A 26,692-nucleotide genomic window follows, 5' to 3' on the forward strand; every position below is an offset into this window, starting at 1 on the left:
ATGGTTAGGGTTAGAGATCTGATCCTCAACCACTCAGCAGCATCTTGTGTTGTATATTTACAACATAGATTCCTTTCAGAGACTGAATCCAAAGATGAAAGGAGCCTTTACCCACAAAACCATGTATTAGTTTTTATCCACATGCTGCCAGTGCTTCAGAAAAAATTGTACTCAATCTTGGCCATCAACTTCATTGTTTTTTTGGAGTAGAGGATGTCCCACCACTCCTTTATCATCTTGCTCAAATGAAGAATGCCAAAATAATGCAAAAGTAATGCAACTTTCTTCAATGAACCTTATAATTTACTCATTTTAGTTGGCCCAACAGTTGTGTATTAGTAAATTACTGAGTCTAGCAAACTGATTTAACATCAGCTATCTTTTTGGTAGAGAGAGATTTAGTTTCCTACATCCCTTCACGATACTGTGAATAGAAAGAATGTGGTGGCTGAAAGATGTATGAAGCATCCCTTTGTAGCAGTTTACAGTGAAAGATCAAACATCAATGCCATATTTTTTTTTCACCTTGTTCCTTATGCAAACATCAAAGTAATTGCATCACTGCTTTTTCTATTAACATTTAATTAAATGTCCATTCATCCGTCCATCTATTCTGCTTATCTCTCTGGGACACACATTCAGTGGCAGGATGGTCTTTCAAGCATCTGACTACATCATGGCAAAGTTATTGACAGCAGTGAAGGAGCAACAATGATGGCAACAGTCATGGCGACCAGCAGGGTCATGTAAAGGAAAGATCAGTAAAACAATGTCAAAATTAAAAATTATGACGCTCCAAGTCTGTGGAAGCAAACATTTAGAAAATGAATGGTAAATTTAAGCATCACCAGGTCTTTTAAATATTTGAAAAAAAAAAAAAAGAGACATCTACAAAGACAAAGATACAAAACATACAAATATTCGAATAGGTGCAAACTTTAAAAATGGTTTTTAAACGCACCCGGAAGTTTGACCGGAAGACAAGTGTTTTTACGCGCGCTCGACAGCTGAGGACTTCCGGCAGCACCAAACAACAGACCGAGGGGGCGGAGCTAAGACGTCAGATAGAGAGGAAGCTGCTGACGAAGCCGGAGGATGTCAGTGTTGTAACAAAGAGATAAACAACTACCAACCGGCTGCTGTTGTCAGATTTTTTGGGGTAAGTTTATTAATCATTTTTTGAGCTTTTACAGCAGAAGGTTCGCTCCAACGTTTTTTGTTTTGAAGGAAATTTCCTCCGCTTGGCGGGAGCAGGAGTGATGAACTCAGGGCCGAGGTGTGCCAGGTACAGCTGAGCTGAGGGTGAAAGGATGACACAACTTCTGCTCTGAAATACTCAAATGTCGATCCAACGTCCAAATTTCGAGCCAACACTGGACATTTAGCTCACAGTTTCACCCTAACTCCACCTAACTATCTCATGGAGTTGTGATTTGAGCCCTCCCATCACTCATTGTGACTCTTATGGCAGTGAAAAAGGTGGGGCTATCTTTGAAAGCTATTTGCATTTATCCTGTTAATAAATTGGCAACCTTAACTGAATTTCCACCAAAAATCCATAAGTTAACGTGTTTGTTTCCGTGAAACTGAGAGGAGTTAAAGCGATTTGTCAGTTCATTGATCGAAATGTGGCCCAAGTGCTTTATTCAAATCAGCAACTACAATTGATTTATTTATTTGATGCTGGTAAAATATGTATTATTATTTAAGCACTGTTTTAAACATTTAAATCACATAATAATGAGAAATACTAGCCTGATTTGGAAAGGTCAATTTTTCCTGAAAAAAGAGATGCAATTCTGTGCACAAAGGTTCTTTTCTGATACATTTATTGCAAAAAAAAAAAAAAAACAAGACCAGGCATCCTTTTCCTATTATAGGTGTAAAAGGATTCAAAATTAAAATAAAAGCACTGTGGTGCTACATAGATGCTCTGGACTACAACTCATATCCTTCACATTTTAGGGACGAATCTGTGTCCTGTTCATCAAAAAATTTGTTCTGTTTCAACTGTAGGAATTCAGCACTTTAAAACAACAACTGTAATCTGACAAAGCACCTGAGCATGAGTTGATGTATGACTGATCACTGGAGTGATCTGATGTACCATCAAGGAACATTTGATATGATACAGCAAAGTTCTCTTCTCTCCAGGGAGATGCTGACTTCATCTTACCACTGACCAGAGCCTGCCATCCTCAGTCTAGCTGTGAAAGGACTGCTGGACGCCGATCGGGCCCCATCATGGCTGCCAAGCAGCAAAGACTTGCAGTAGTTTCAGACAGCCAAGTGGAGGCCAAAAGGACAGACCTCAGAGCCAATGAGAAGAAGTGCTGTGAGTGCTTTGTTTTTCCTCAGTGTCAACTGAAGGGGAAATGCTGACTCATTGCTTGGGGTACTAACTAACTGTTTTCTATTAATGAATGAACTCTGTACACCTTCCCTGGTACAATATTACAGAATGCAGTAAAGGAGGAACAGCCATTGGGCTTCTTTTAATTACATTAGTTACTGTTGGCCAGGTTGGGGGGGGGGGGGGGGGGGGCAGTGTCAGATAAGGTTTCAGCAGGAACCTATTGTTCAATGTTGAAGTTGACTCACCTTCTGCCCATATTAGGTGTCTGTGTCTTTGCACAGGCAGCTACTATAGTTTGTGGAGAGTAATTGTGTCAGTAGCAAGGCAAACATTCAGCCAATTTCTTTTAGACAAGGAAATAATTTCACCAAAATATATCTTGGACTATTGCTGCACTCTGGGCCTTGAAGTTGCAGCCATCTGTTTCAAGTCCATTCTTTCCAGATCTATGTTATGACAGATTTCCTTTCCCTGAGTTCATGATGGTCTTTCACAGGCAGTAAAAGTAAAAGGAAGGGAGGATATTAGGAATATTTAGCTTTCCATGCCCCAGCCAACAAGGCAACAATGGATTGCTCAGTTTGTTTGTCAAGCCACAGGGCTTTGAGAAACATTATCCAGAAGATCACAGTCAAATTTAAGAAAAGATAAACTGTGCGTTAACCAGCTGGTGGATGAACACCACAGGGTGACAGTGAATAATTCTCACTCCTTGTTGTTGATCTAGTTTATTTATATCATATTCATTTTTTTTATTTTAGTGCAATTAGGATTTTTAGAGGTTTGAGGTTAATGTGAGTGTAAACTTGATTACAGCATAATGAATAATTTCAATCTGTGTTTGGGTGCGTGCATGCGTGTGTGTGTGTGTGTGTGTCTGTCTGTCTGTGTGTGTATGCATACAAATTCCAGCTTGGGCCTCCTACATGACTTATTCACCGACTGTAATAGTGATGATTGGGTTGCCTGCCAGGGGGAAAACCTACATGGCCAAAAAGCTGACACGCTACCTCAACTGGATTGGCGTTCCCACTAAAGGTCGGAACACACTTGAGCCAACACATGTTCGAGTTTTATACACCTTCTAAGATTTGATCTGTCCACAAGAAAAGTTCATTTTGAATTCAATGTCTTTGTGGGGCCTGTGAAATATCCATGTGGTCGTAAAAAGGAAATTCTTTGTTGGTATTTAAAGGTCATTATGTCTAGTGTAAATATGCCTGTCGGGGGGGAAAAAAACAGGTTTGTGGCTTTCAAAACTGTAATTTGAGATACTACTTAAGTGAAAATCTTGAGGCAAAGCTGTGTTCATGTGTTTTTAAAATTATAATCAGCGCACACTATCTACTGGTTATGTTTGCTGTGTCATATACTTGGAATCCAGGAAAATATGTTTTCGAGCCGCAGTTGAGATTAAGGTCAATGTCTTGATGGAACATATGTGTCCTCTGATTCACTGTCTTGGTTCTCTTGCAGTGTTTAACCTTGGAGTCTATAGAAGAGAAGCAGTGAAGGCGTACAAGTCCTATGACTTTTTCAGACATGACAACAAAGAAGCAATGGAAATTAGAAAGTGAGTGAGCATATCTGTCTTTATCTCAACCTCATCCCGTGCTGTGGATTGATTCCTCTTTTACCACTAAGTGCCTGGTTTCTTTTTTTTTTTTTTGGGGGGGGGTACTCATGAAAGTGCCTCTTCATTTCTTCATCTTTTCAACTGAAGTTAAAAGTAGTGCAGCTTGTTACGTGCTGAGGAAATTAACTTTGATTTTCTGTTTGTGTCTACAGGAACTGTGCTCTGGTGGCACTGCAGGATGTTAAGGGTTATCTGAATGAGGAGGGAGGCCAGATTGCTGTAAGGACACACAAATCTGAACAGTGTCTTTCCATCATCTTTTAGTAAATTTTAAGTTTAATTTGGTCTGACTGTCTCACATTGCCCATAAGGTTTTTGATGCCACCAATACCACCAGAGAGAGGAGGGAACTCATCCTCAATTTTGCTAAAGACAATGCATACAAGGTCAGAATTATGCTTTAATCATTGTGCAGATTTTTTTATTTGTTTATACTATTGGCAGAATTCCCATAAATATTTTTTTTTCTCAGTTGTTTTTTGTAGAATCAATATGTGATGATCCAGATGTCATCGCTACAAATATTCTGGTAAATAATGCATTTGTACCTCTATTTCTGAGAACAGTGTTGCTAGAGTGTTAATAAATCAATTGTTAAAGGTAAAGGTGTGAATGTGTCTGTCACAAAGGATGTGAAGGTCTCCAGCCCAGATTACCCAGAAAGGGACAGAGAAAGTGTCATGGAGGATTTTTTGAAGAGAATTGAATGCTACAAAGTGACCTACCAACCTTTAGATCCAGACAGACATGATAAGTAAGATCTAGTTGTGTTTCTACATCTATTAGTTTTTGTTTTTTGTGTGTTTGTTTGTTTATAGTAACATTCATTCATTTAGTTAATAGTTAGATTTGACTGTTTCAAGTTGGTTTTTTGAGTTGTGTTTTTTGAGCACTTACATAAAATGTCCTGCAGGTGGAGACAGGAGCTCACTCCTGTAACAGGATTACAGATGACTATTGTTTACTGACTCGAGATTTCTGGAGCCTTAGAGTAAATCCAAAAGTGGAAGTCAGAAGGCTTTGTAGAAATGTAGGTCACATGGTTAAAGGGAAATTAGTTGGTTGGTTGGTTGTAACTTTTTAAACTCCTGCTCATTGGCTTAACTATAGCTGTTTTGTCTGTTTTCTCAGTCTGTTCCATGTTTTCCCAGTTCAAGCCCAGCCCCATCCTTTCACATCCCCCATGTGTCAATTGAAGTAAAGGAGAAAAAACCCTTATAAAAAAGCAGATATATAGATCAGTCCTGCCCTTTCTCTTCCTCCATGTTTTAATTGAAGTAAAGGAGAGAAAAGCCTTTAAAAAAGCAGATGCGTAGATGTAAATGCTTACCATACATTGTTTATAATGTACAAACTAACTAAGACTAGGGAGATACTTATTTTTAACTTTCAACTCTAGAGGAGGAATTTATTGTTGATCTTCTTTGGCCTTGTCACTTTAACAGTGTTACTCTAGTACAGTTCTGAGGCATCTAAGAGATTAAAGATTAGAATATTTAGACTACAATAGGAGTACAAGATGTCCCCTGTTTATCTTTGTGTCACTTTTGGATGTCTCAGTTGTGTGTATATATGTTTGTCCTCTTTTTCTCTGACCTACAGGAACCTCTCCTTCATCCAGGTCATAAATGTTGGCCGTCGTTTCTTGGTCAACAGAGTGCAGGACTACATCCAGAGTAAAATTGTCTACTACCTCATGAACATCCATGTACAGTCCCACTCCATCTACCTCTGTCGGCATGGAGAGAGCCATCACAATGTGGAGGGGCAGATTGGGGGAGATGCTGAGCTGTCAGAGAGAGGGAAATGGGTATTTCTTTTACTTTTACTATTACTTTTAAGTTTCTTAAGAGAGGGTGAAGATAGCAACATCTCCAAAAAAATCTTTTAAAATGTTGCTGGATAAGAAAATAAATCCTGGTCTATGAGTAATATGTGAAGATACAGGTGGATTAAAAAAAAAAAAAAGAGATATACATTAATCAGCACAGCTGAAGCTCACAATAAGCTCACAATGACCCTGCAAACTTTGAAGGGTCAAAATAATTTTTGATGAGCCATTAGATGTACATTAAAGTTCAATTTAACAAATTGGAGAAGCAGCTACACACTAGCATTGAGGCTGTTATGGCAAAAATGATTACATTTTAGTGGCTGTATAACCCGATTTGTGCTTTCAGGCATAAACACGCCTTTTCATTGATTTTTTTTTTTTTTTTTTTTCTTCTTTTTTTTTTTGTCAGTTCGCAGCAGCTCTTAAGGAATTTGTTGAGGAGCACCATCTGTCAGATCTTAAAGTCTGGACCAGCCAGCTGAGACGGACCATTCAGACAGCAGAGGAACTTGGAGTTCCCTACGAGCAGTGGAAGATCCTCAATGAAATAGACGCTGTATGTTTGATACCACAGCGATGACAGACACACAGTGAGGGCCCTGTCGTAAATTTTTGATCCATTTACCTCTTTGTTTTTCAGGGAGTGTGTGAAGAGATGACATATAAGACAATTGAGGAAAAGTTTCCAGAGGAGTTTGCCATGAGAGATCAGGACAAGTATCACTACCGCTACCCAGGGGGAGAGGTAGAAGCTTCTTTCATGATTTTTGAGGAAATCCCCAAAGTCGTAACTCAATTAATTGTCGCTACATTTTGTATAGTTTGTATAGAGTTATTGTGCACAGAACAATGGGGGATTTCATTAATGAACTGTGACAAGGAACTACATGTGACATTTCTTTATTAGGAAATGTCATGTTACACAGATAATTACCAAAGCCAGTAAAGAATCACTTTTGAGGTTTTGAGCAGCCACATTAGAGATAATTACTGTATGGACCTAAACAGAATAAAATTTTAAGGTCTTTGTGTGATGAGTTTGAAACTGGTACTTAATCACTAGCAATTAAGGGAAGGCAGATATTAGGGTATTCCCAAAAAACTGTATTGATGCTCATGAAGATGAGAACCAATAGAAGAAATCAATTTTTTTTTGTTGCCTGATGCTGATATGTTGAAGGGGCTTTTTCATATGAAACATGTTTTGGCAAGATTTTAAAGAGAAACTTATTCAATTTCCCAGTCCAGCCCCCGGTCTGCCCGGAATGCAGTGCTGCATACTTAATCTCATCTTGAAAATCCAACAATTGCTAGAATTCTTGGCAAGAGTGACAGGAAAACCAGATGTTATCACCAACACAGGCTATGTTGCAATTGTAAAACTTAATGTTTCTTTCTTCTCTCTCCAGTCCTACCAGGATTTGGTTCAGCGGCTGGAGCCAGTCATCATGGAGCTGGAGCGACAGGGCAATGTTCTGGTCATCTGTCATCAGGCAGTGATGCGCTGCTTGCTCGCCTATTTCCTGGATAAGAGTGCAGGTTCTGTGCATCAACAGAACATGATAAACACACAAACAAAACATTTCATTGTGAAGACTGTTAACAAGTAATTCCTCTGCCAACATCTGATAAATAATCTAAAAGTTTGGCAAGCTTTGGCTAAACAGCTTCTTGAGGTAATTTACAGCATTATTGTTCTTAAAAGTTGAAAAGTAGTAAAACATTGTGGCTGGGTTATGAAGTTAACTAGTGTACATTTTAAAGGATGTCTGCTGCAGTTTTAAAATTACACAACACCAATTTTGTGCTTCTGTGAAAATAAAGTTGGTTGGTTTAATCTTGTTATGTAAGAACAAATATCGCTAACACTCATAATAGGATTAGGCAAAGGCTTTAGCAAGTAGCTCGTTGCTTGGGTGTTCTGATCTGCCCAACAATTCCTGGCCTTAACCAACCACTCAGCCACTTAAAGATGCATATACAATAGACCCACTCAGAAATTAGATCTTTAAATATAGTTGTGATTGGCTTCTGAAGAGTGCCAATAAAATAGATGAATATTTTCTAATAGGAAACTTTTGAAGGTTTTTTTTTTTTTTTTTCAGTGGTGGATTTGTAGACAATGGTTTTAATTGCTGCACTTTTTTACCAACTGGCTTTATTATATTGTCTTCAATTATTGACACTACTCAAATGAAAGTATCAAAAGTACTGGACATGACAGACAGTGTCTATGGGATGCTATATGTATGTGCAATGTTGATAGATCTTTTTCAAGTTTTTCCACAGTTTTAAACAGCACCATGGATTACAAATTGGACAAATACAAATAATACAAATACAAATAAGTCCTTGTGTTGAGTGTAATATAAGGTCCCTTCAATTATTTTAATGTAAGAACAAGCTTGTTATATTGCAATAGGCCTTTTATCTTAAAAATACAGAGACAATGCAGTGTATTGTTGAGATTCAAAGGTCAAGGCATAAATTAATATTATTTTAAAATGGCTAAATCTAAATATAAAAGCAGAAATAAAAAAATGCAACATGTTTGATTGACATGATTGTTTAATTGATAGGCACACACAACAGATTATGCTTACACAGACAAAATAGATGTGACAACGAAATAAACATGAGTAATGGCCACATGAACAGACTGCGAAATTGTTCCTAAAGTCACATCCGTAATCGACCCTGCGTCAGCAGGGCATTTGTTCAATATTGCAAAATCTGTTGCAAGGGCGAAACATATCATAGGTGCAGCTCTGGCTGCATTTCACTGACTATATCCTTCAATAGGGCATTTAGTACTGCAGACATAACATTAAATGTACTGCCACCTCTAAAAATCAAAGCACAGCTTAAGCTAAACAGCTGTCCAACTTACTGTCCACAGTCAGAGGGGAAAATGTCCTCATTCATGGTAATAACCACAGTACTGGAAGTCTCACAAATAATTTTTGTTTTTGTTGGCAACAGATGACCTACCCTATTTGAAGTGTCCCCTCCACACTGTCTTGAAACTCACCCCTGTGGCATACGGTAAGACATAAATAAGTTCAATAATCCTTTGCTCATTCATATGTGACGTATTTTTCTCCTTCTCTTCAAGGATGTAAAGTGGACATGTTTGATCTAAAGGTTGAAGCTGTCAACACTCACAGAGACAGACCTTTAGTAAGTTTTTTTTTTTTTTTTTTTTGTTTGTTTTTTTTTTTTGGGGGGGGGGGGCATTTTTTTTATGTCTCTCACACACACTGTTTGTTTTCTCTGAAGCAAGCACCATCTGTCCAGTTCATTGCAGGTCATCTGCCTGCAGTTTGACCTCAACAGTTGGGTTAGGGCTTTATTTATGGATTCAAACCAAAATTACATGCTTTAAAAAGTCAGATATTCAGCCTTTTCTAAAAGCTCTCCAGGGCAGATTACAGTAAAAACTCTGTCTATGGCTATTCTTTTCATTTTACTATATAAATACAACTTACACTTGTATAAATTCCTTGTAAGCAGGTTTAAAACCTGGAGGATAAAAACAGCTCTGCTGGCTGTTTCTCCCTGTCTCTACTCTTAATGCTAACCTAAGGTAGGTTGAGCTAAGCAGATCTTGGAATGCTCTGACTGGAAGTATGTAAAGGTGTTTATGTGGGTAAATGATGTTTGTATGATGGTGGTGCGTGCACATCTGGATCCACAACGTCTGTATCTGCAGAGAACTGATTTATCATAACATCCGGTGGCTTTTTTGCTGATTTTCTAATCAGTTAGATCCACATTAGAATCCTGGTTTTACTGTTTGTGCCAATTAATATCAAGAGTTTCAACTTAAAATCAGAGTGGGTGTTAAGACATAAAGAAAATTACAGAACATCCCCTTGTTAACTGGGCTGCCAGATATCCTGTCTGGTGAGACCAATTTAACTGATTCCTAGATTTAGGGCGGCTTGTCTCAAATGTTATTTCTCTGCCTTTTGACAATTTTTATGATGCAGGGAGTGCAGACAAACGAGAGGCAGATAGTAAAAGCCACTTTGATTAGTTTCAACTTGTCTGTTTTTTTTGTTTTGTTTTTTTTTTTTTTTTTGTTTGTTTTGTTTTGTTCTTTCACCAGAATAAAGTTCAAACAGATGTGCCACCTGCCGTCCTTAGAAGAAACAGTTTTACTCCGCTGTCAAGCCAGGACCAGATTAAACGCCCTCGTTTATACAGCGTGGGCAACCCGTCCCAGGCCATCGTATCCCAGGCCCCCACTTTACCCAGCATGCAGTTTTCTGAGGCATCGGAGGGCGCAGAGCTGCTGTTATGCGAGGTTGGTGTTGTAAATGTAAAAGAGGTTAAAGATTTTTTTTGAAAGGGAAAAGAGTATGAACAAAGTGCTCAAAAACTAAGCAGTGAACAAATGTGAAAATTAAAATATCAAATTATGATATAATATAGTAACATGATAAATTCACAAAAGAGGAAAAAAGCAAAACTTATCTTTATTTATTTATTTATTTTATAAGTTTAATTCATTCCATTTCTTTATGCTATATGCTATAGTGGTGGCATGTCCATTTGTTGGTTGTCTGCGACACCAGCTGGATCAGAGCTTACATTAAAAAAAGAACAGTGATGTTCTGTTTTCCATATACCCGCATGTTGAGGTGGAGGTGAAGGAACGGATCGTGTAGTTTTTTACTTTTTTTTTCCCTCCCTCATGTTTTCAACAAACTGACTCTTGTTCTTAGTTCAAAAACTGTAAATGGACAAAAAAAGGAGTGTTTTAGTCTCTTGATCTCAGATTTCAATATTAGCCCATGTTCTGGAGGGAGATGTTTGCATGAATGTCTCTTATAGTCTCTACCTTTCTTTTGCGTCTTGCAGGACTCTCTGAATGGTTTCAGTGCAGCAGACACAGACGACTGTGATCATAGTTAGGAAGCTTTTTTCCCCCCAACCCTTTCGTCTAATCTGTCATGTAAAACATGTCTGCATTCATGACGCAAATGCCTCATACCTTTGTTGTACCATTTACCCCAGGCTTTCCTCCACTTGGATGTAAGACCAGTTTATGCCTTTGCACAAGAGTCTTGAAAATTGGGCTGTGATTCACCTCAGATATAAAATGGAACAGGTTAATGTGATTTTTAACTCTGAAAACTTGTCCATTATTTCTTACTGTAGCACACATGCCATAATATGCTGTATTAGATGTAGACGTTGTTGATTGTGAATCATATACCTCAGTAGAAGCTCCTGCCTTCAGTTTTACTGTAAGAGAGTGCCTCTCTGTGTGCAGCCTTAATTTGTATTAATTCTTTCTTTTAATCACTTATTGTAACATTCCCGGGTTATGTGCGTCTTTTCTTCCGGTGATCTGACAAGTTTTAGTAATTATTTCATTCTAAATTGTTATTTAAGATGACAAAATATTAATTTAAATCTGCAGCAGTTCACCACAAGCTATGAAAGGTGATGTGACATTTTGTGCCTCTGTTAAAAGTACAGCAGCTGTGATTGCTCTGTGCTTTTTGTGCGACAGCCATTCATTTATTTCTCTTTTTTTATCTGTTGTCTTTTGTGCAAATAATAGTTAGTCTCCCACTGTAATAATCGAAATATGATCACATTTTAACTGCACAAGACTGATGCAAGTATTTTAAACACAGTGGTCACTGGTGGATATTTAGCAGATCTTAAATGCTTTTTAGTGTCTTCCTAAGTAAAAGTTAATTGATACTATGTTTTGGTTTTAAGTTGTGTTTTGGCACCATTAAGATATTTATGTAGACTTTATGTTAGGTCCACTGAGGTGACATTAAAAATAAATTATTTGGAAAAGTACCTATACTTAAAGCTCTACTAAGGCTGTGACAGGATTAAGAACTTCTACCTGATACACAAAATTACTTTCCACCTGAATTTAAGGATTAGAATTTAATTTGAATGCTTTAGTGAAAAAGCTTTAATGATATTACATACTGTTCTGGACATGTTTCAATAAAGTTAAGTTTTATGCTTTGTTTAAATTGAATTATTTATGTTTTTTGAGTGGTTTTGAGGTGAAGTCTTTTGGTATGTGTGAACTCGTGTCTTCCTAACTGCTTAACGGGTGTCCTTAAAGAACAGGAACCCCCAACACTCACCTGTTCACATCCTCAATTATGAAAATGGAGACATGACCAAGATGTTTTGGAGTGAAAATAATTTAATATCATCACTGTTCGACCTGTTTGCAATGACACAAGGCTATATTGTGATCCCAGTGTGTTCAGACTCTTTTAGAGCTTATGATTTAAGGTCATTTACTGCTGAATCTATCATCTAGGAAATGGAGAGAGAAAGGAAGGACTCAATTAATGAATTTTATTCTGAAGAATGTAATCTGTGATTTGCTTTGGCGCCTTAAATGATCCTTGAGTTCGGATGAAAAACCTGATTAATTTCCAGGCTAACATTTGTTAATGTTAAACAAGAAATGACTGGAAATGTTTAAAAAATGAGAAAACATCCGGAAATGTGAGTTTTACTGGTAAATGAGTGAATAAATGAAAGACAGCAATGGATGTTTTTAAATGCTTTAGTATACAATACTTAGACTTGATACAAGGTCTGAGTGTGTCTTTCTGCAAGTTGGGCCTTGAACATTAGGGTCACAATGAGTTCTTTGGCAAATCAACCTGAAAAACAAATAAACAAAACCAGATTGTAACAAGATTGTGCACCATCATCAAATCCAGATGGTTCAGAGGCCATCAGATACAAGATGGCCTCTGAGAAGGTAGGACTCCAACAGAGCTCAGGGGCTTCAGACAAAAAATGAAAAAAACAAAAACAAAAACAATGAACAATAAATTACACATTTAAAAAAAAATGTTCTTTTGAGTAGGTGACATGACCGAGGTTTGTGTCATAACCACAGAGACTAAAAATCCTGTTGGCAAGCTTTCATCATGACACCAACCACAAACCCAACAGGAAATCAAATCACTTGTTTCCTAAATATGGGCAACAGCCAAAGCAATAGTACATACAGAGTGAGTCAAACCTGGCGTCCACATATGTGGACATCACATTTGGGGCATCTAGACCATAACATAACATTTTTCTCTACAAGGGCCTGGTGTCCACATATGAAGAGTATAATATATTGAAGGTTAGATTTATCAACAACACATGAAGGAGAAATTAAAAATGCATGCCATGCAAGAGTTTGGGTCTTCAGAGGTTAAGATAATTTTTGGTCGGACAATTAGTCCTATTTCTACAGTTGAAAGAGCCTCAATAGTACTGCTTAGTCTAAGATAAATAATTATGTATTCAGCTGTTGATAGCAAAAGAACAACGGCCTTGCAGTCTGATAGTGGTCTATTATGTGACTTTTGTGTGTGGTGTGTTCCATATTCATGGTTAAATGATATTTTATTTGCACACCTCTTTCCATCAATTCTGTTTGTGCTGTTTGATTGAGTTTTTTTGTATAGTGAAACAGCTTTATTAGGTTCTCTCTACCATTTTTATTTCTCTGGTCAGTGAGTTATGTAGAGGAACACCCTTCTGGTTTGGATGGAATGTAGCGGATAACTGAACGAAAAACACAAACACAGACAAACCCAGACAGCTACTGTATATGCATAGAGAGCTTTTCTGGCACATTTACTTGGTTGTGTAAAGTGGAGATGTTTGAAGCCATGGTTGAGACCGCCAACACTTGCAGGGATATTTCTATTTCTGTTTTCTTTAGACTATAAACTCTACTTTATTGGTTACAATTAGGATGACGTCACAATAGGGTGTTAAAACATTAACCAGAAAAACCTCTTTTTTGGAGAATCGGCAGATCCTGTTCTGCAAAACCAAAATGAGGGTGCTTTTACTGGCTGTTTTGCGCTTCTTCTTTTTTTTAATACATGTTAAGGTCAAACCAAACAGTGATTTCAGTGGAACAAGGTGAAAAAAAAAGACATTATCAAAATTAATCAAAAGGAACACCAGATTGAACTTCCCCTGTTGAGACATACATGTCACAATGACATAAACAAAAATATTTTATATATATTATATATATTTATATTGAAAGATTGCACCTTGATTTTACTAATTCAGGCTGCTGAAGCCAAAGCTTTACATGAACTTTGGGTCACAAAATGTGATTTGATTTACATACAGTGCACTGGGAAGGGATGGTCTGCACCTACAGGCTAATTTCTAAATGCAATAAGTTACATTTAGTTACTTTTTTCTTTTTTTTTAAGTTGGATCAAGTGGACCTGACAACAACATTTAGAATAAGCTTAGCAACAGGGTTAGGTTAGATATTCAACACAATTTCAGGCAAATTGTTGTTTTCAAATCAACATGAACATTTGTACATTTCACAGTGTACAAATGATCATCTTTCCTGATAAAATCCTCCAAATGTCCTCGATATTTCAGCAATTCCTAAAAAACCTTGAAGGATTTTTCAGAATCCTACAGAAAATACATTTAGTAGATGTCACCAGTGTTAAGAACCTCATACTCATATGAGGACACTTTGGGTTCTTTTTGCCATTGTACTTTTGCCTAACTTCGACCTGTGAGCCTCATTCATGGACACATGTCTCTGTCAACCCACATTGCAATAATCAGTATACAATAAAAAATGGCCGACAATTCTCCCTAATATGCATACCAAACAAAAGCTGTTAGTCTCAGGAGCTTTAAAAAACAAACAAGTCAAAGAAAATTTCCAATATTTTTCTTACTGTATGAAATCAGAATTACGTTGATCTTTCATTATAAAATGATGGAATCGGTTGGGAAGATCTTTTTTTAGATAAAATATTTTTTGTTAGAGCGCTCAAGATGACTCACAATAACAGTTTGTGATTTCTTTAATCTTGTCAATCAGAATTTCTCCTTTTGCCTTTGACTCACTGTCCTCGTCCCGTCAGTCTTCCTGCTTTTTCTATGCACTGATGGTTATTTCCATCAGCTGTTCTCCCGGGCTGCTGGTGTGGGTGAGTCACTCCTCCTCTATAAAGCTCCACCTGATCTGGCTGAAGTCACTAACAGTCTGATCCGGATCAACACGGAGCACAGAAAAACGGGAGAGATGAAGCTCTGCTGGAATGTCCTGCTTTTCTGCGTCGCTGCGCTCGTTTCAGGTAAATTAAAACTGCAAAAGCAGGCGCGCACATTGTGAGCAGTTTTGATATGCTTGTGTTTATTATGATTATCTGACGGTGATTGACCTATCTGAGTATAAAATTAAAGCTAAACCACCGAGGTTTTGTCAACCCCCACACCGCCAACTAAGCACCAGAGTGCTGGGGGAAGCGACGCCTGAACGGAGGTTCGCCCCCGGGGAGAAAGTGCTCTATAAGTGCCAGGAGGGCTATACTCCGGACGGGGGGAGTCCAGCTGCGGAGTGCCAAGGAGGGATCTGGAGAAAACCCACTCTAGAATGTCGAAGTAAGTAACCGAATTTAGAGTCTTTCCTGTATGAGGACTTTTAATACACACACACACACACCAAATAAATAAATAAATAAATCAGAAATGAGAACGAACTGTTATTTTTCTTTTTCTTTTCCTATGGCGATATTAAGGCTTATATCTCAGTGAGCCAGGAAACAGTGGACATCTAATTGCCCGGTGATTCAAATGTAGGATTATTATAACCTTCATAAGCGAAGTGACTTAAAATACATCGATATCGTGTCTGTGTGCACAAATGTATCATTTTAATTTGAAGTGCTCAGATTCAGCTGTCGCCTCCTGGTGACCATGTGAGAAGCATACATGTTTCTCTAGAACAGCCATTAAAAGGTTGTTGTTGTTGTTGTTGTTGTTGTTGTTTTTGTTTTCTCTATTTGACTGGTGATTATAAAACCCAAACGTGACCGGAAAAAGGGGAATGGAATTTTTTCAAATTTAATTAGATTTTTTTTTTTTTTTTTTTTTTTTTTTTAAATAAATCAGTATTCTATATTTTGGTATTTCAGTGTCTGACAAACAAGTTGGAGAGAGGAAGGGAAGGAGTTCCTAATTTCCTGAAGCTGTTTCCTTTTCTGGGTGTGAAATAGGGGGGTGGGGGTGTTTGTCCTGTTATCAGTAGTGTTTTGTTTTTTTCCCTCCCCCTCCCCTCTGTCATTTTAAGACACTCTGGAATCAATTTGTGTTTTGCTTTCACCATTATAAATGGGCTGCAACATTGGGTAAGGGGGCTAGGGTTAGGCTTGATAAAGTAAACCTACTGTTATGGTCCAATCTGCTACTTCACATGGATGATTTTCATCGCCACCAAGAAAGTGCAGGTTCACATTCTGCAGAGTCCACTTCAACCTATAGTAGAAAAATATTTTGCCCATGGTGTGGCCCAAAATTGCAATAAATCCTCTGGATGAAATGGTTTTCAAAAGGCCACCTTCTTGCAGGGATATGTGACCCTCCTGGGGAGCTGCTAAATGGGAAGTATATCTATGACCGACGTCCATATCTTCGGACGAAAGCATATGCTACATGCAATGAAGGGTACGTTGGACCTGAAGAAGTTTGAGTAAATTTGAGTATAACTGAATCTGTTTAACTACACGACATCTCCCTCTGACAGATATATGCTCAAAGGACCGAACTTCATAGTGTGCAAGAAGTCTGGATGGGTTGGTAAATTGCCATCATGTAAAGGTGGGCAAAGAAAACATCACCTTATATCAATGCCAGTCAGATTATTTCCACACTGTGGTTAGCAACTTTTCAGGTGGGAGATCTTAAATGGGTGGAGTTATGCCGCTTTAAAAACTAAATGTGACTCATAATGAAGGTATGTTTAGGTTAATCCCTGGAAATTTGTTTTAACGCTGATGAATACTCTGCCTCAGGCATCTCGGTCTGTCATCTTGTTACTTTTTTTTTTTTTTTTTACTTAAAGGAGAGATTCCTAAAGTTACTAAGGGACTTTTTTTTTTTTTTTTTCTTCTTTTTTCTTTCCTTTCCACCCCAGAGGTGACAGTAAAAGGCATCACCTGCTCCAGCCCTGCAGTGGCCAACTCTGTCAGGAGTGGTAAAAATGTCTCCGTTTACCAAGCAGGAGATGATGTGATCTTCCGTTGCAATAAGGGTTTCCAGCTGGTTGGAGTGCAGCACGTCACATGTCGCCGTAACGGTAAATGGCACCCTGAGCTCCCTCACTGTAAACCCTCTCCTGTGGCACAGACTGAGCAGCCCCCGCCCACTGAAGGGCCGGCACAGACTGAGCGGCCCACTGAAGGGCCGGCACAGACTGAGCGGCCCACTGAAGGGCCGGCACAGACTGAGCGGCCCACTGAAGGGCCAGAGCCAACTGAAGGTGAGTCTGGGTTCCTGTTGATTCTGCATCTTTTGACCTCACCTCACAGCACATCACCTCAGTTCAGTAAAAGAGCTGGTTTGTATATCTGAAATGAGCCTGACACCCTTTTGGGGTGGGGGGGATCTCTCCAGCAGTTCGATGTGGTGTCCCTCCAAATGTCTACAGCTCCCATGCTGACCTTGCTGATGAGTACATCACCAGAAAATCTTTTGCTGAGGGTGAACGTGTTGCATATGCATGTAATACTGGCTATACTCCAAATGGCAGCAAATTCCGCACTTGCAAGAATGGAAAGTGGACTCCACTCTACTTAACATGTAAACGTAAGAACCTCTTAATAGTCCTTCAGTTGTGCTTCAAGTTCAGTAATGTGTGTGTGTGTGTCCGTACAGTAGCGGTAAAGAGTTTGATCTAGACCTGCTCTATGTCAAGTGCCTTGATGTAACTTTATGATTTGGCAGTACTTGCAGTAGATGTAACTATAAAGTTAGTGAGATGGAGTCATCTTCCACTGCTTAGTTTACTTGTCTCAGGGGGTGCTGGGGCCAATCCCAGCTCACACTGGGTGAGGGTGGGGTAGACCCTGGGCAGGTTAAGTTCATCATGTCCTGTAAAATTTTAATGTTTGTTTTTTTTTGTTTTTTTTTTTTGGGTCCTAGGAAGGTCATGTGGCTCTGCAGGAGACATTTTATATGGAGAGTTTGTTTACACTGGAGCACTGTTTGGAGACAGTGCAACAGCTGTCTGTGATGAGGGGTAGGACAGTCCTTTCATTCATACATGTATCTTTTGCATTGTCCCCCACTGAAAACGTTTGACTCATTTTGTCATCAGGTTCAGAGTTGTAGGACAAGCAACCAGATACTGCCAAGCTCAAGGCTGGGATGGGCGCACTCCTGTCTGTGAAGGTGCACTGAATAAAGAAAAGACTGTTGCTAAATGTCTGCTTCTCCTCAGCCATTTTTAAAACTCCTCCCCCCTCTCCCCCAGCAATGGTGTGTGAAGACCCTCCAGAAGTGGCAAATGCCAAGATCCACGGTCTTCAGGAGACCTACAGATACAGAGCAGTGGTTCGCTATCAGTGCCTTGATGGAGTACCCATTGGAGAAAGGGAGATATGGTGTACAGCAGATGGCACGTGGAGTGGAACACCTCCAAAATGCAATGCAGGTTAGAAATATTTGACACTTTTTTTTTTTTTTCTTTTTTCCCCCCAAACCTCTTTAATGGTCAGACTAAATATTGACTTCCCTCACCTTGTAGAAATGACATGCTCACGTCCAGATGTGCCAGAGGGCTTCTGGATGGGATCATACAGAGAACAGTATCGCGATAGGGAAACTCTCAGAATTGAGTGCCAACCTGGTTACAGACTGTCTGGTACACCTACTATTCGCTGCAACAGGGGCCAGTGGCTTCCATATCTCCCCAAATGTCAATGTAAGTAATTTCATATTAGGAACTTGGGCTTTTTTTTTTTTTTGTTTTTTGTTTTTTGTTTTTTTTTAAATACATTTTCCAAGACTTATTGCTACTTATTTTCATTCTGCAGACCACTACGACTACTACAGGAGATACTAGCATGCAAACAACATGCTCTTAAACTATTCAACAGTACCAGTGGCTGAAGATCTCCTAAGCTAAACTAACGCCATCCTCAATCCAAGGAAATGCTACTTTCAACGTCCACCTTTCAATAATGCACAATTTTTTTTTTTTTTTTTTTTTTTTTTTCATATTTACTAATCAAACCTGTTTGAGGTATAAAGACATTAAAATTTTGTTTTTTTTTTTTAATGAAGCTGAAGTACAGTGTTTATTTCAATAAGCGTTTTGGGCAGTAACAAGTACAAACTTGTTTCATCTCTACATAGTGTGTGTTTTTTTTTTTTTTTTTTTTTTTTTTTTTTTTTCTTTTTTTTTTCTTCTCCTTTCTTTACAGCTGATAATGTTACTGTGTGTGTCAGGGTGAGTGAACATTTCATGAACAAACAAGCTACAAGGAAATGAATAAGAACACCAATTCCATTCATTTTAAAAAGACAATACAAAATCCAGACACTTCTTTACATGAGCAATGACAATTCAAGTGCAAATATCATTATCAACTCTATGATACATCATAGCAAACTCTCGTTAAAAGGCAACAATTAAAAATAAAACAAACCAAATTTAAGGTTGCAGGAAAGAGGTTGACTTTTGGATTTGGGGGGGTCATGTAAGCACGCTGGGATGCTGTACAATAGGGTCTAAATACATAAATGTAAAACAGACTGTTCAAGGTTGATGTATAGGGAAAAAAAAATATTAAACTGATGTGAGTTCTTCATGAGTTAGCCCAACATTACCCCAACTTTGACAGTGTGGTCAATTCCCTTTTGTATCCTAAAGCTTAGGTGCTTGGATATCAGATGGTAGGAGTCATACTGTCCAGTTTATTTATTTTTTTAATTCTTTTTTTTTTAATTCTTTTTTTTTTATTTATTTTAATTTCTTTTTTACATTCCCTGAAATATTAATTGCATATCAGACTAAGAACCAACTCAATTCCATTTCATAAGAGGGTTGAATGAGTGAACATTTGAGAGTGGGGCATTCATTGTCACTTGCTGACAATGATCATTAAATCCTTGAAAGGAATAGTCCTACTTTGGCAGAGCTGCCGATTTACCCTCTTGAGGTGACTGCACCCAGTTAAAAAGAAATTAGGCCCCCAAAATGAAAATTGTCTTGTATAAACATTTTGGATTTTGAACATAACAAGATGGTGTGTATCTGTGAGCTTTATAGGTAAATTGGACAGATTTGGTTTTCTTTTGGAGTCATGTTTACATCTTTTATGCAAAACTTGCTGGCTATAGCTTTATACTTCTAATTGTACAGTCATGAATGGCATCAGTCTTCTGGTCTAAGTCTAATTAAGAACAATATCAACATGTTGGCACAGTCAGAGCATTCCTTAACTGCTTCAATGAGCTCAACATGAAAACAAGTGTCAGATTTTTACTAAACATAAGTTATTTTACCCTGTTTTGGTCACTGCTAACTTAAAAAAAAAAAAAAAACAAAAAAAAAACGCAACAAATACTAGTTTTGATCACTTTGACTTTTTTTTTTTTTTTTTTTCTTTTTGTATTTCTCAGCATAATTACCCAGCGAGGATTACTCAGCGTAAATGCCCAGTGACTGATAAATATTTCATACAATGACTCTCAAACAGACCACAGCCTATAACATATTTCACAACTAGTATGTGGATCACAGTAACCAATATTAAGGTGTGTTCTGTTCATTCATTGCACTTTGTAATAAAAAGTTAGGATGACGGGTTCAAAATGTCAGAATACAAAAAGTAAACAACTTGACCTGCCCCCTTTTTTTTTTTTTTTTTTTTTTTTTTGGAGGGGTGGTCTTTGGAAGAACTGTCTTTATTGGGACAGAACAAAATGTTTGTGGGGATGTTTTGATGGGGGGGAGGGCTACCTGGGTGTCTTTGGATTTGAGACAGGTGGAACAAGGGCATAGTAATTTTGGGGGTCCTGCATAAAAAAAAAAATTAAAGAATTCAACCCTCATCTAATTTATTTTCATTATTTACAAGATTGAAATAAAAACACGATAAAACTGGTAGTCCACGGATAGGCAATGTGAGATTATCAACTTACTGTGTGTAAAAACTTAAGTATTTCAGATTCTGGGCTTTATTTTGTTTAAAAACTAAAGACTACTGGTGTGTAGCGTACATGAGAAAGACAATGAGATTGAAGAGTTAAAGTGACTTTTTTTTTTTTTTTTTTTTTTTTTTTAAAGAAGCAGCAAACAATGTCTCTCAAAGACATTCTCTCTCTCTCACTGAGACATGTTTCACTAGACATCACATCTCATTTCTGTGGCTCTCACAAATATTAGTTCGTTATTCATCTCCCAAATGTTCACTATGCTCCTGGTTCGATAAACCACCTTTATGTATTTGCTTTAAGTTGGTGTGAAAAAAGAATAGAAATTATTTCAAGGTTGGAAAACACTGGTACAGTCTAGACAGACAAAAACATAGATTAACTGTTTTAACAGTAAAACTCTTGGAAATTGCTCTAAGAGCTCAAATATAGTAAGGCTTTAAATGACCTGGAAACGCAGCTGTGACATGAATTTAACAACTGCTCCTCCTTGAGGACAGCACACAGACAAGGAAGATGGAACCAGGGTTACACAACACTTACACAACACTTAGTCTTACTTAATGGTAGGAGTTGGTGCTGCAACTCAGACCACTCATTTAAGCAAATACAATAACAAGCTTGAACAAGCTCAAACCGTGCACACAAAACGCCACTACTGTCTGCAGTGGGCGTTTCTATTTAGTTGTTGTTGGTGTGTGTGTTTGGGTGGTTTTGTTGCACAACACAATAGAAACCAAACCCACTCACATACTCTCCATCCCCACAAAATGTTTGAACTTGGGAATGCAGACCTGCACTGAATGGAAACTGACCCAAACAACAAAACAAAACAAAAAAACCAACCCTAAAACACAAATAATGTTCAGTATTTTCAGGTCTGCATAGTGTTTATTGTCGAAGCCTATGGAAAATAAAAGAAGGTAAACATGGTAGTATGTTGTGTTTTTTTTTTTTTGTTTTGTTTTTTTTTACTTTCTTTCTTTTTTTTAAAGCCCTGTGAGAGTTGCGGGACATGGAAGGCGGAGAGGAATGTCAGAGGTTCACGATCTGGTGCGTCAGCCGCGATGTGACCTTTTACTTGTATGGTCGCAGAAAAGCTGACACTTTGCTGCTAATGAGGCGTATGAAGGAGCGAGGCAGCATCTCGTTGGACTCCCGAGTGGTGTACTTAAAGTAGTTGTTTGGGTGAGCCAGCACGTCAAAAAGAGTCTTTATCAGTTTTTTATCCTGCAGGGAGGAGCAAAAACATCCATCAACGCTAGAGTGAAATACATTCTTCACATCATTACTAACTACGTTTGAAGCCATTACACAATAAATTACACACCTACTATATGACGATATTAAAATATCTTTACGCCACTTTGACTCATGAGTGAGTAATATGTAATGGCTTTGTTTATCCCAACATTTCCTTTTCCTCTGCAGCTCTCTGCCTAACTGAGTCACCTCTTTGCTGTACCAACAACATGTAAGAATGAAAATGTGGATGTATAGGGCGTAAGACTCAACCTTGAGGATTTCTTGATGGTTTTCTGATGCGTAAAGTCTTCCATCTCGCACTATGTCCTCTACGAGTTGTTCATAGTCCTCTGAATTCAGAAAGACAAAAGACAACATGAGACGGGATTACTTTCCACCTCATGACATGTTGCAATGCGTGCCATAAACAGGCTTGGCAACTGAACTAATTGAATACACAAAAACAAAACATAAGGAACCAAAAAAAAAAAAAAAAAAAATTACAGGTACACGAAACTCCCATTGACTCATAACTGTGGACTATTTAATGTTGACCAATAAGTGACTACAACATTAAACAGTCACATCACAGTCCAGTCCTATTTTTTTTTTTTTTTACAGGTTTTACTTTGAAAGTTTAGAATAATTTATTTGTTTGTTTTCCTTCTTTAATTATCTTTTCTTCTGCCTCCATTTCTTAAAGCTGAAAAACGTAGAAGAAACAGGAAGAAACAGTCTATTCCCAGAGCATGGCGTAGGGCAGGAGGTGTTCTTATTCCAAAGGACAAGGAGTCTTCAGACCTTCCATATGATCTCTCTCCTAAATGTAGAGGGGAAGATTTTCTTTAGTGTAGTTGCACCGAGACTATCTAGTTATTTAGAAAGGAATAGTTTCATTGATACTTCAGTACAGAAGGCAGGAATACCAGATTTCACAGGGTGTTTAGAGCACACTAGTATGATTTGGCACCAGATTCAGAGTGAGAAAAGAGACTTGCATGTGATATTCTTGGACTTAGCAAATGCATTTGGGTCAGTGCCACATAGCCTTATTTGGGAGGTGTTTTACTATTTTAGAGTGCCTGGAGTAGTTGTCACTTTAGTAAAAACATATTTCCAGGATATCAGACTATGCTTAAGTACAGCAGGCTTCACAACAGGTTGGCAGAGGCTAGAAATAGGTATTATGGCAGGGTGTACAATTTCCCCATTAGCATTCACAATGGCAAGGGAGGCAATTATTAGAGCTTCTAGGTGGGTTGTAGGTGTAGAAAGATGGCAGGATGGGATGTGCCTTACACAGATGTATGAAAATAGTATGAAAATCAAGCCTAGTAAGTCTAGAAGTATATCGATAAGTAGAGGAAGATTAAGTGATCAAAGGTTTGTAATAGACAAAGAGGAAATTCCAATAATAAACAGTAAAGAGCCTAGGCAAGGCAGATTTGCATGATGGAGAACAGGTAGTGCAGTTTCGGAAGGATGTTGCTGAGGGACTGGATAGAATAGCCAAATCAGGACTTCCAGGAAAGTTGAAGCTGTGGTGTTTGCAGTTTGGATTATATCCCAGGTTGATGTGGCCACTGTTGGTATATGAGATTCCAATATCTGCTGCTGGGAAAATGGAAAGACTAGTAAGCTTTTACATTAGGAAGTGGCTCGGTGTTCCAAGATGTTTAAGTACTGTGGCACTGTATGGGAAAGGCATGCTTCAGCTCCCAGTGTCTAGTCTAGTGGAGGAGTTTAAATGTACTAAGATGAGGACAGAGCTCGTGTTATCTGGGAGTAAAGATGTGGTAGGTAGAAAGGTGGTTCCAAACCCAACCAAAGGGAGAAAATGGAATCCAAGAATGGCAATGCAGGAAGCGAAAGCAACTCTTAGGCATAGAGATTGTGGGTAATGTACAGATCGGCTGGGGAGGCTTGGGGCTTGGCCCAGGCAAACCGGTGTGGAGTAGAGCAGGTCCCAAAGAGAAGAGGAAGCTAGTTGTGAAGCATGTTCGTTCGAGGAAATATTAAGGAGTGTGAGGGCAGTGGTTCAGGCTAAGCAGGGACAGTGTTTGAGCTGGGAAGGTGTAGAGAAGAAAAAGCTTAGTTAGAAAGAGCTGTGGAGTATGGAGGAAAGTAGTTTTAGATTTTTGATAGGGGCAACATATGATGTATTGCCAACTCCCCAGAACCTAAAATTCTGGGTAAATGGAGACCCACTATGTTCGCTGTGTTACAGTATAGCAACTCTAAAGCACATCTTGTCAGGTTGTAAGGTTAGTTTGTCACAAGGACGGTATACATGGCGACATAACCAGCTTTTAAAAAGCTCAGCTGCAGGCATCGAAGAGATACGGAGGCAGGCAAATTTAGGAGGGTCTAAAACAAAGAGTTGCAATTCAGTTTGTTCAAGAAGGAGGGAAAGTTAATAAGATAAGGAAGCAAGGCAACTTAGGGGATGCTGGTGACTGGGAGATGCAGGTGGATTTAGGAGGGAAGCTTGTCGTTCCCCAGGAAATAGCCTGCACAAAGCTAAGGCCTGATATAAGTTTGTGGTCTAGGAGTAGAATGAGAGTATATTTCATAGAGGTGACTGTGCCATGGGAGGATTCAGCTGAAGTATATGAAAGGAAAAAGCTCAGGTATGCAGAGCTACGTAAGGATGCTGAGCAGCGAGGGTGGAAGGTTAGGATTTGTCCAGTGGAAGTAGGATGTGGAGGGTTTGTAGCCAGATCTGTTGTTGCTTTGTTGAGGGAGTTAGGAGGAAGGGGACAAAGTGTGAGGAAAATAGTCAAGGAAATGTCTGATGAGGTGGTAAGATCCAGTCAGTGGATTTGGATTAGAAGAACTAATATTAGCTGGGGTCCCAGCAGGGGAAGCTCTTAATATAGACAGACTCTAGGGAGAAGCAGAGGAAGAAATCCAGGAAGAGGAAATGTATTTAATCGGAGGGAGGGTCTCTTTGAGACCATGCAGTTAGTCCAGGTGAGTTGGCCTGTATTGGTTTGATTATAGGACTGTTCAGGTGAGTTTGTTGAATCTGCTAGTGTAACTCATCCTCCACCTCCTTCACGCTCTATACTTTCATGCCCCCTACCCGAACCAGGGTCTGTATCCCATCCCTACTTTTATCTCCACCTCTTCTATTTCTCCCAGCTACCCAAACCAGGGTCTGTATCGCCACCTCGCTTTCACTGGTACAGTGGTGAGAGGTCAGAGTAGTTGACAGTGGGGCTGTTTGAGAGAGTTGTGAATCCTGAGGTTTGTGATTAAAATGAAATACCTTGGGCACATTGTTACGGACCAGTTGACAGATGATGATGATATTTACAGACAATACCGTAAGTTGTATGCACAAGCTAAAACTATTGCACGCAAATTTGGCAAATGTTCTGTCAATGTAAAAGTAGCTTTATTGCACACCACTGTACACAGCACAGCTTTGCTCATGTTATAAAAAAGCAAACTTACAAAGACTGCAAGTTGCATATAATGATGCAATGAGGATTTTGAGGTGCCAAGAGGTGCTAGAGCAAGTTCAATGTTTCTCTGCAGGCGTAAGCACTTTTAGGGCTCTGTTGAGAACTCTTGTGTATACATTTATGCAACGCCTGGATGAATCTGCAAACAGTATCATAGGGCCACTCTGAGCTGTTTCCGTTATTTATCCAAACTGAGGATGCATTGGCTGAAATGCCTATATGTGAACTGTTCCTGAATGTATATTTTATACACATGTACATATTTTATGTGTGCGGAAGACTGTTATTTTGTCATTCAAAAGGCCCATTGTAACACTTTTAAGTCTGAATTTCTCAGTTGGAAAAATATGATTTCATAAACATGACAGTTCATATTAAAAACTATGTATATTGCATACCGTCATAAGTCACATAGGGGATCTGAAAGCCCCTGGCGCTGTTGGCCTCATTGGACTTAAAGTTAATCCAGAGACGTCTGGAGCGAGCTGTGAAGGCAATTGGCCGCTCGTATGTCTGACATGTTTCGTAGGTGGTGATGGATGTGGCAGACCCTTGGGACAGGAAAAACAGCAGTGACTTGTGCAATTACAGGTAAAAAAAACAATCTTATTTCATCAAAAACTACCAAGAGAGGCACTCACAGTTCTTCCTCATTACCAACACATCTCCACATTCGTCCTCCGAAGGGAGAAAAATCTCCGGCACCACGATCAGGATCTTGCGCTTGCTAGGTGGGTTGATGTTCCAAATACACTCCACGTTAGCAGGGTAGTTCCCAGGATAGTTCGGTGACTCGATGTAACCCATGAACTCGCCCATCTCTCCACCACATTGCCTATCTAGACATACACAAATAAAGCAGATTAGATTCCCGCTCTTGTTTGAAAGTGACTGTCCAGTGTTGAGTCCAATTTTTAAGACTCACTCTTGCACTGAGAGACACTTGTGGCACCATCAAAATCCGTAGTGGTGTTTCCAGGGCAGGAAATACAGTAGTTCTGTCTAAACTCAGTCTGGTAGGTCCCCACTGGGCAGCGGATACACCTGTGTACTGTTGTGTTGTAATAATGACCTGGAGAGCACTGAACTACATCAGTGGGTAAAAATCAGAGGACCATGTTAGCAGTGAGCAGTGAGATGGAGCAGATTTGTCCAAG

General features: G+C 38.8%; 3 protein-coding genes across 5 annotated transcripts in view; 2 read left to right on the forward strand and 1 right to left on the reverse strand.

Moving 5' to 3' along the window:
- The first annotated feature begins 1,067 nt into the window (after positions 1-1,067).
- LOC115046113 (6-phosphofructo-2-kinase/fructose-2,6-bisphosphatase 2-like) lies at positions 1,068-11,831 on the forward strand. 2 transcript variants are annotated; one of them, XM_029506256.1, is made up of 17 exons: positions 1,068-1,159; positions 2,155-2,335; positions 3,269-3,394; positions 3,833-3,929; positions 4,145-4,211; positions 4,304-4,378; positions 4,465-4,521; positions 4,622-4,746; positions 5,595-5,802; positions 6,236-6,382; positions 6,467-6,571; positions 7,236-7,365; positions 8,809-8,871; positions 8,942-9,006; positions 9,337-9,339; positions 9,938-10,135; positions 10,693-11,831. In XM_029506256.1, exons 2-17 carry the CDS (start codon positions 2,245-2,247, stop codon positions 10,744-10,746), a joined length of 1,611 nt encoding a protein of 536 aa, XP_029362116.1. In that variant the 5' UTR covers positions 1,068-1,159; positions 2,155-2,244; the 3' UTR covers positions 10,747-11,831. The 2 variants fall into 2 exon arrangements, with proteins under 2 accessions (XP_029362116.1, XP_029362115.1); XM_029506255.1 differs by lacking the exon at positions 9,337-9,339.
- A 743-nt stretch (positions 11,832-12,574) lies between these two features.
- On the forward strand, positions 12,575-18,938 carry LOC115045688 (membrane cofactor protein-like). Its single transcript, XM_029505479.1, has 12 exons — positions 12,575-12,589; positions 14,786-14,957; positions 15,067-15,264; positions 16,230-16,326; positions 16,406-16,479; positions 16,796-17,140; positions 17,275-17,466; positions 17,803-17,899; positions 17,978-18,051; positions 18,134-18,313; positions 18,407-18,583; positions 18,696-18,938. Exons 1-12 carry the CDS (start codon positions 12,575-12,577, stop codon positions 18,722-18,724), a joined length of 1,650 nt encoding a protein of 549 aa, XP_029361339.1. The 3' UTR covers positions 18,725-18,938.
- A 1,312-nt stretch (positions 18,939-20,250) lies between these two features.
- The window catches only part of scube3 (signal peptide, CUB domain, EGF-like 3), a 66,459-nt gene continuing 60,017 nt past the window's right edge, over positions 20,251-26,692 (reverse strand). For both annotated transcript variants that reach the window (XM_029505696.1, XM_029505695.1), the window contains 5 exons: positions 26,461-26,622; positions 26,177-26,374; positions 25,934-26,086; positions 22,336-22,415; positions 20,251-22,050 (listed from right to left, as the gene is read on the reverse strand). In XM_029505696.1, the coding sequence (XP_029361556.1) occupies positions 21,898-22,050; positions 22,336-22,415; positions 25,934-26,086; positions 26,177-26,374; positions 26,461-26,622 (746 nt within the window). In that variant the 3' untranslated portion in view covers positions 20,251-21,897. The remainder of the gene's footprint in view (positions 22,051-22,335; positions 22,416-25,933; positions 26,087-26,176; positions 26,375-26,460; positions 26,623-26,692) is intronic.

This window comes from Echeneis naucrates, chromosome 7 (assembly GCF_900963305.1).
Source record: "Echeneis naucrates chromosome 7, fEcheNa1.1, whole genome shotgun sequence".
NCBI lineage: Eukaryota > Metazoa > Chordata > Actinopteri > Carangiformes > Echeneidae > Echeneis > Echeneis naucrates.

Bases quoted from the DNA above. Each gene is read 5' to 3' on its own strand.
- LOC115046113 (XM_029506256.1), top strand. From the start codon at position 2,245: ATGGCTGCCAAGCAGCAAAGACTTGCAGTAGTTTCAGACAGCCAAGTG. The intron at 4,212-4,303 runs GTAAGGACACAC...ATTGCCCATAAG, and splicing joins AGGAGGGAGGCCAGATTGCT to GTTTTTGATGCCACCAATAC. The intron at 4,379-4,464 runs GTCAGAATTATG...TTTTTTTCTCAG, and splicing joins CTAAAGACAATGCATACAAG to TTGTTTTTTGTAGAATCAAT.
- LOC115045688 (XM_029505479.1), top strand. The intron at 14,958-15,066 runs GTAAATTAAAAC...ATAAAATTAAAG, and splicing joins CGTCGCTGCGCTCGTTTCAG to CTAAACCACCGAGGTTTTGT. The intron at 17,141-17,274 runs GTGAGTCTGGGT...GGATCTCTCCAG, and splicing joins AGGGCCAGAGCCAACTGAAG to CAGTTCGATGTGGTGTCCCT.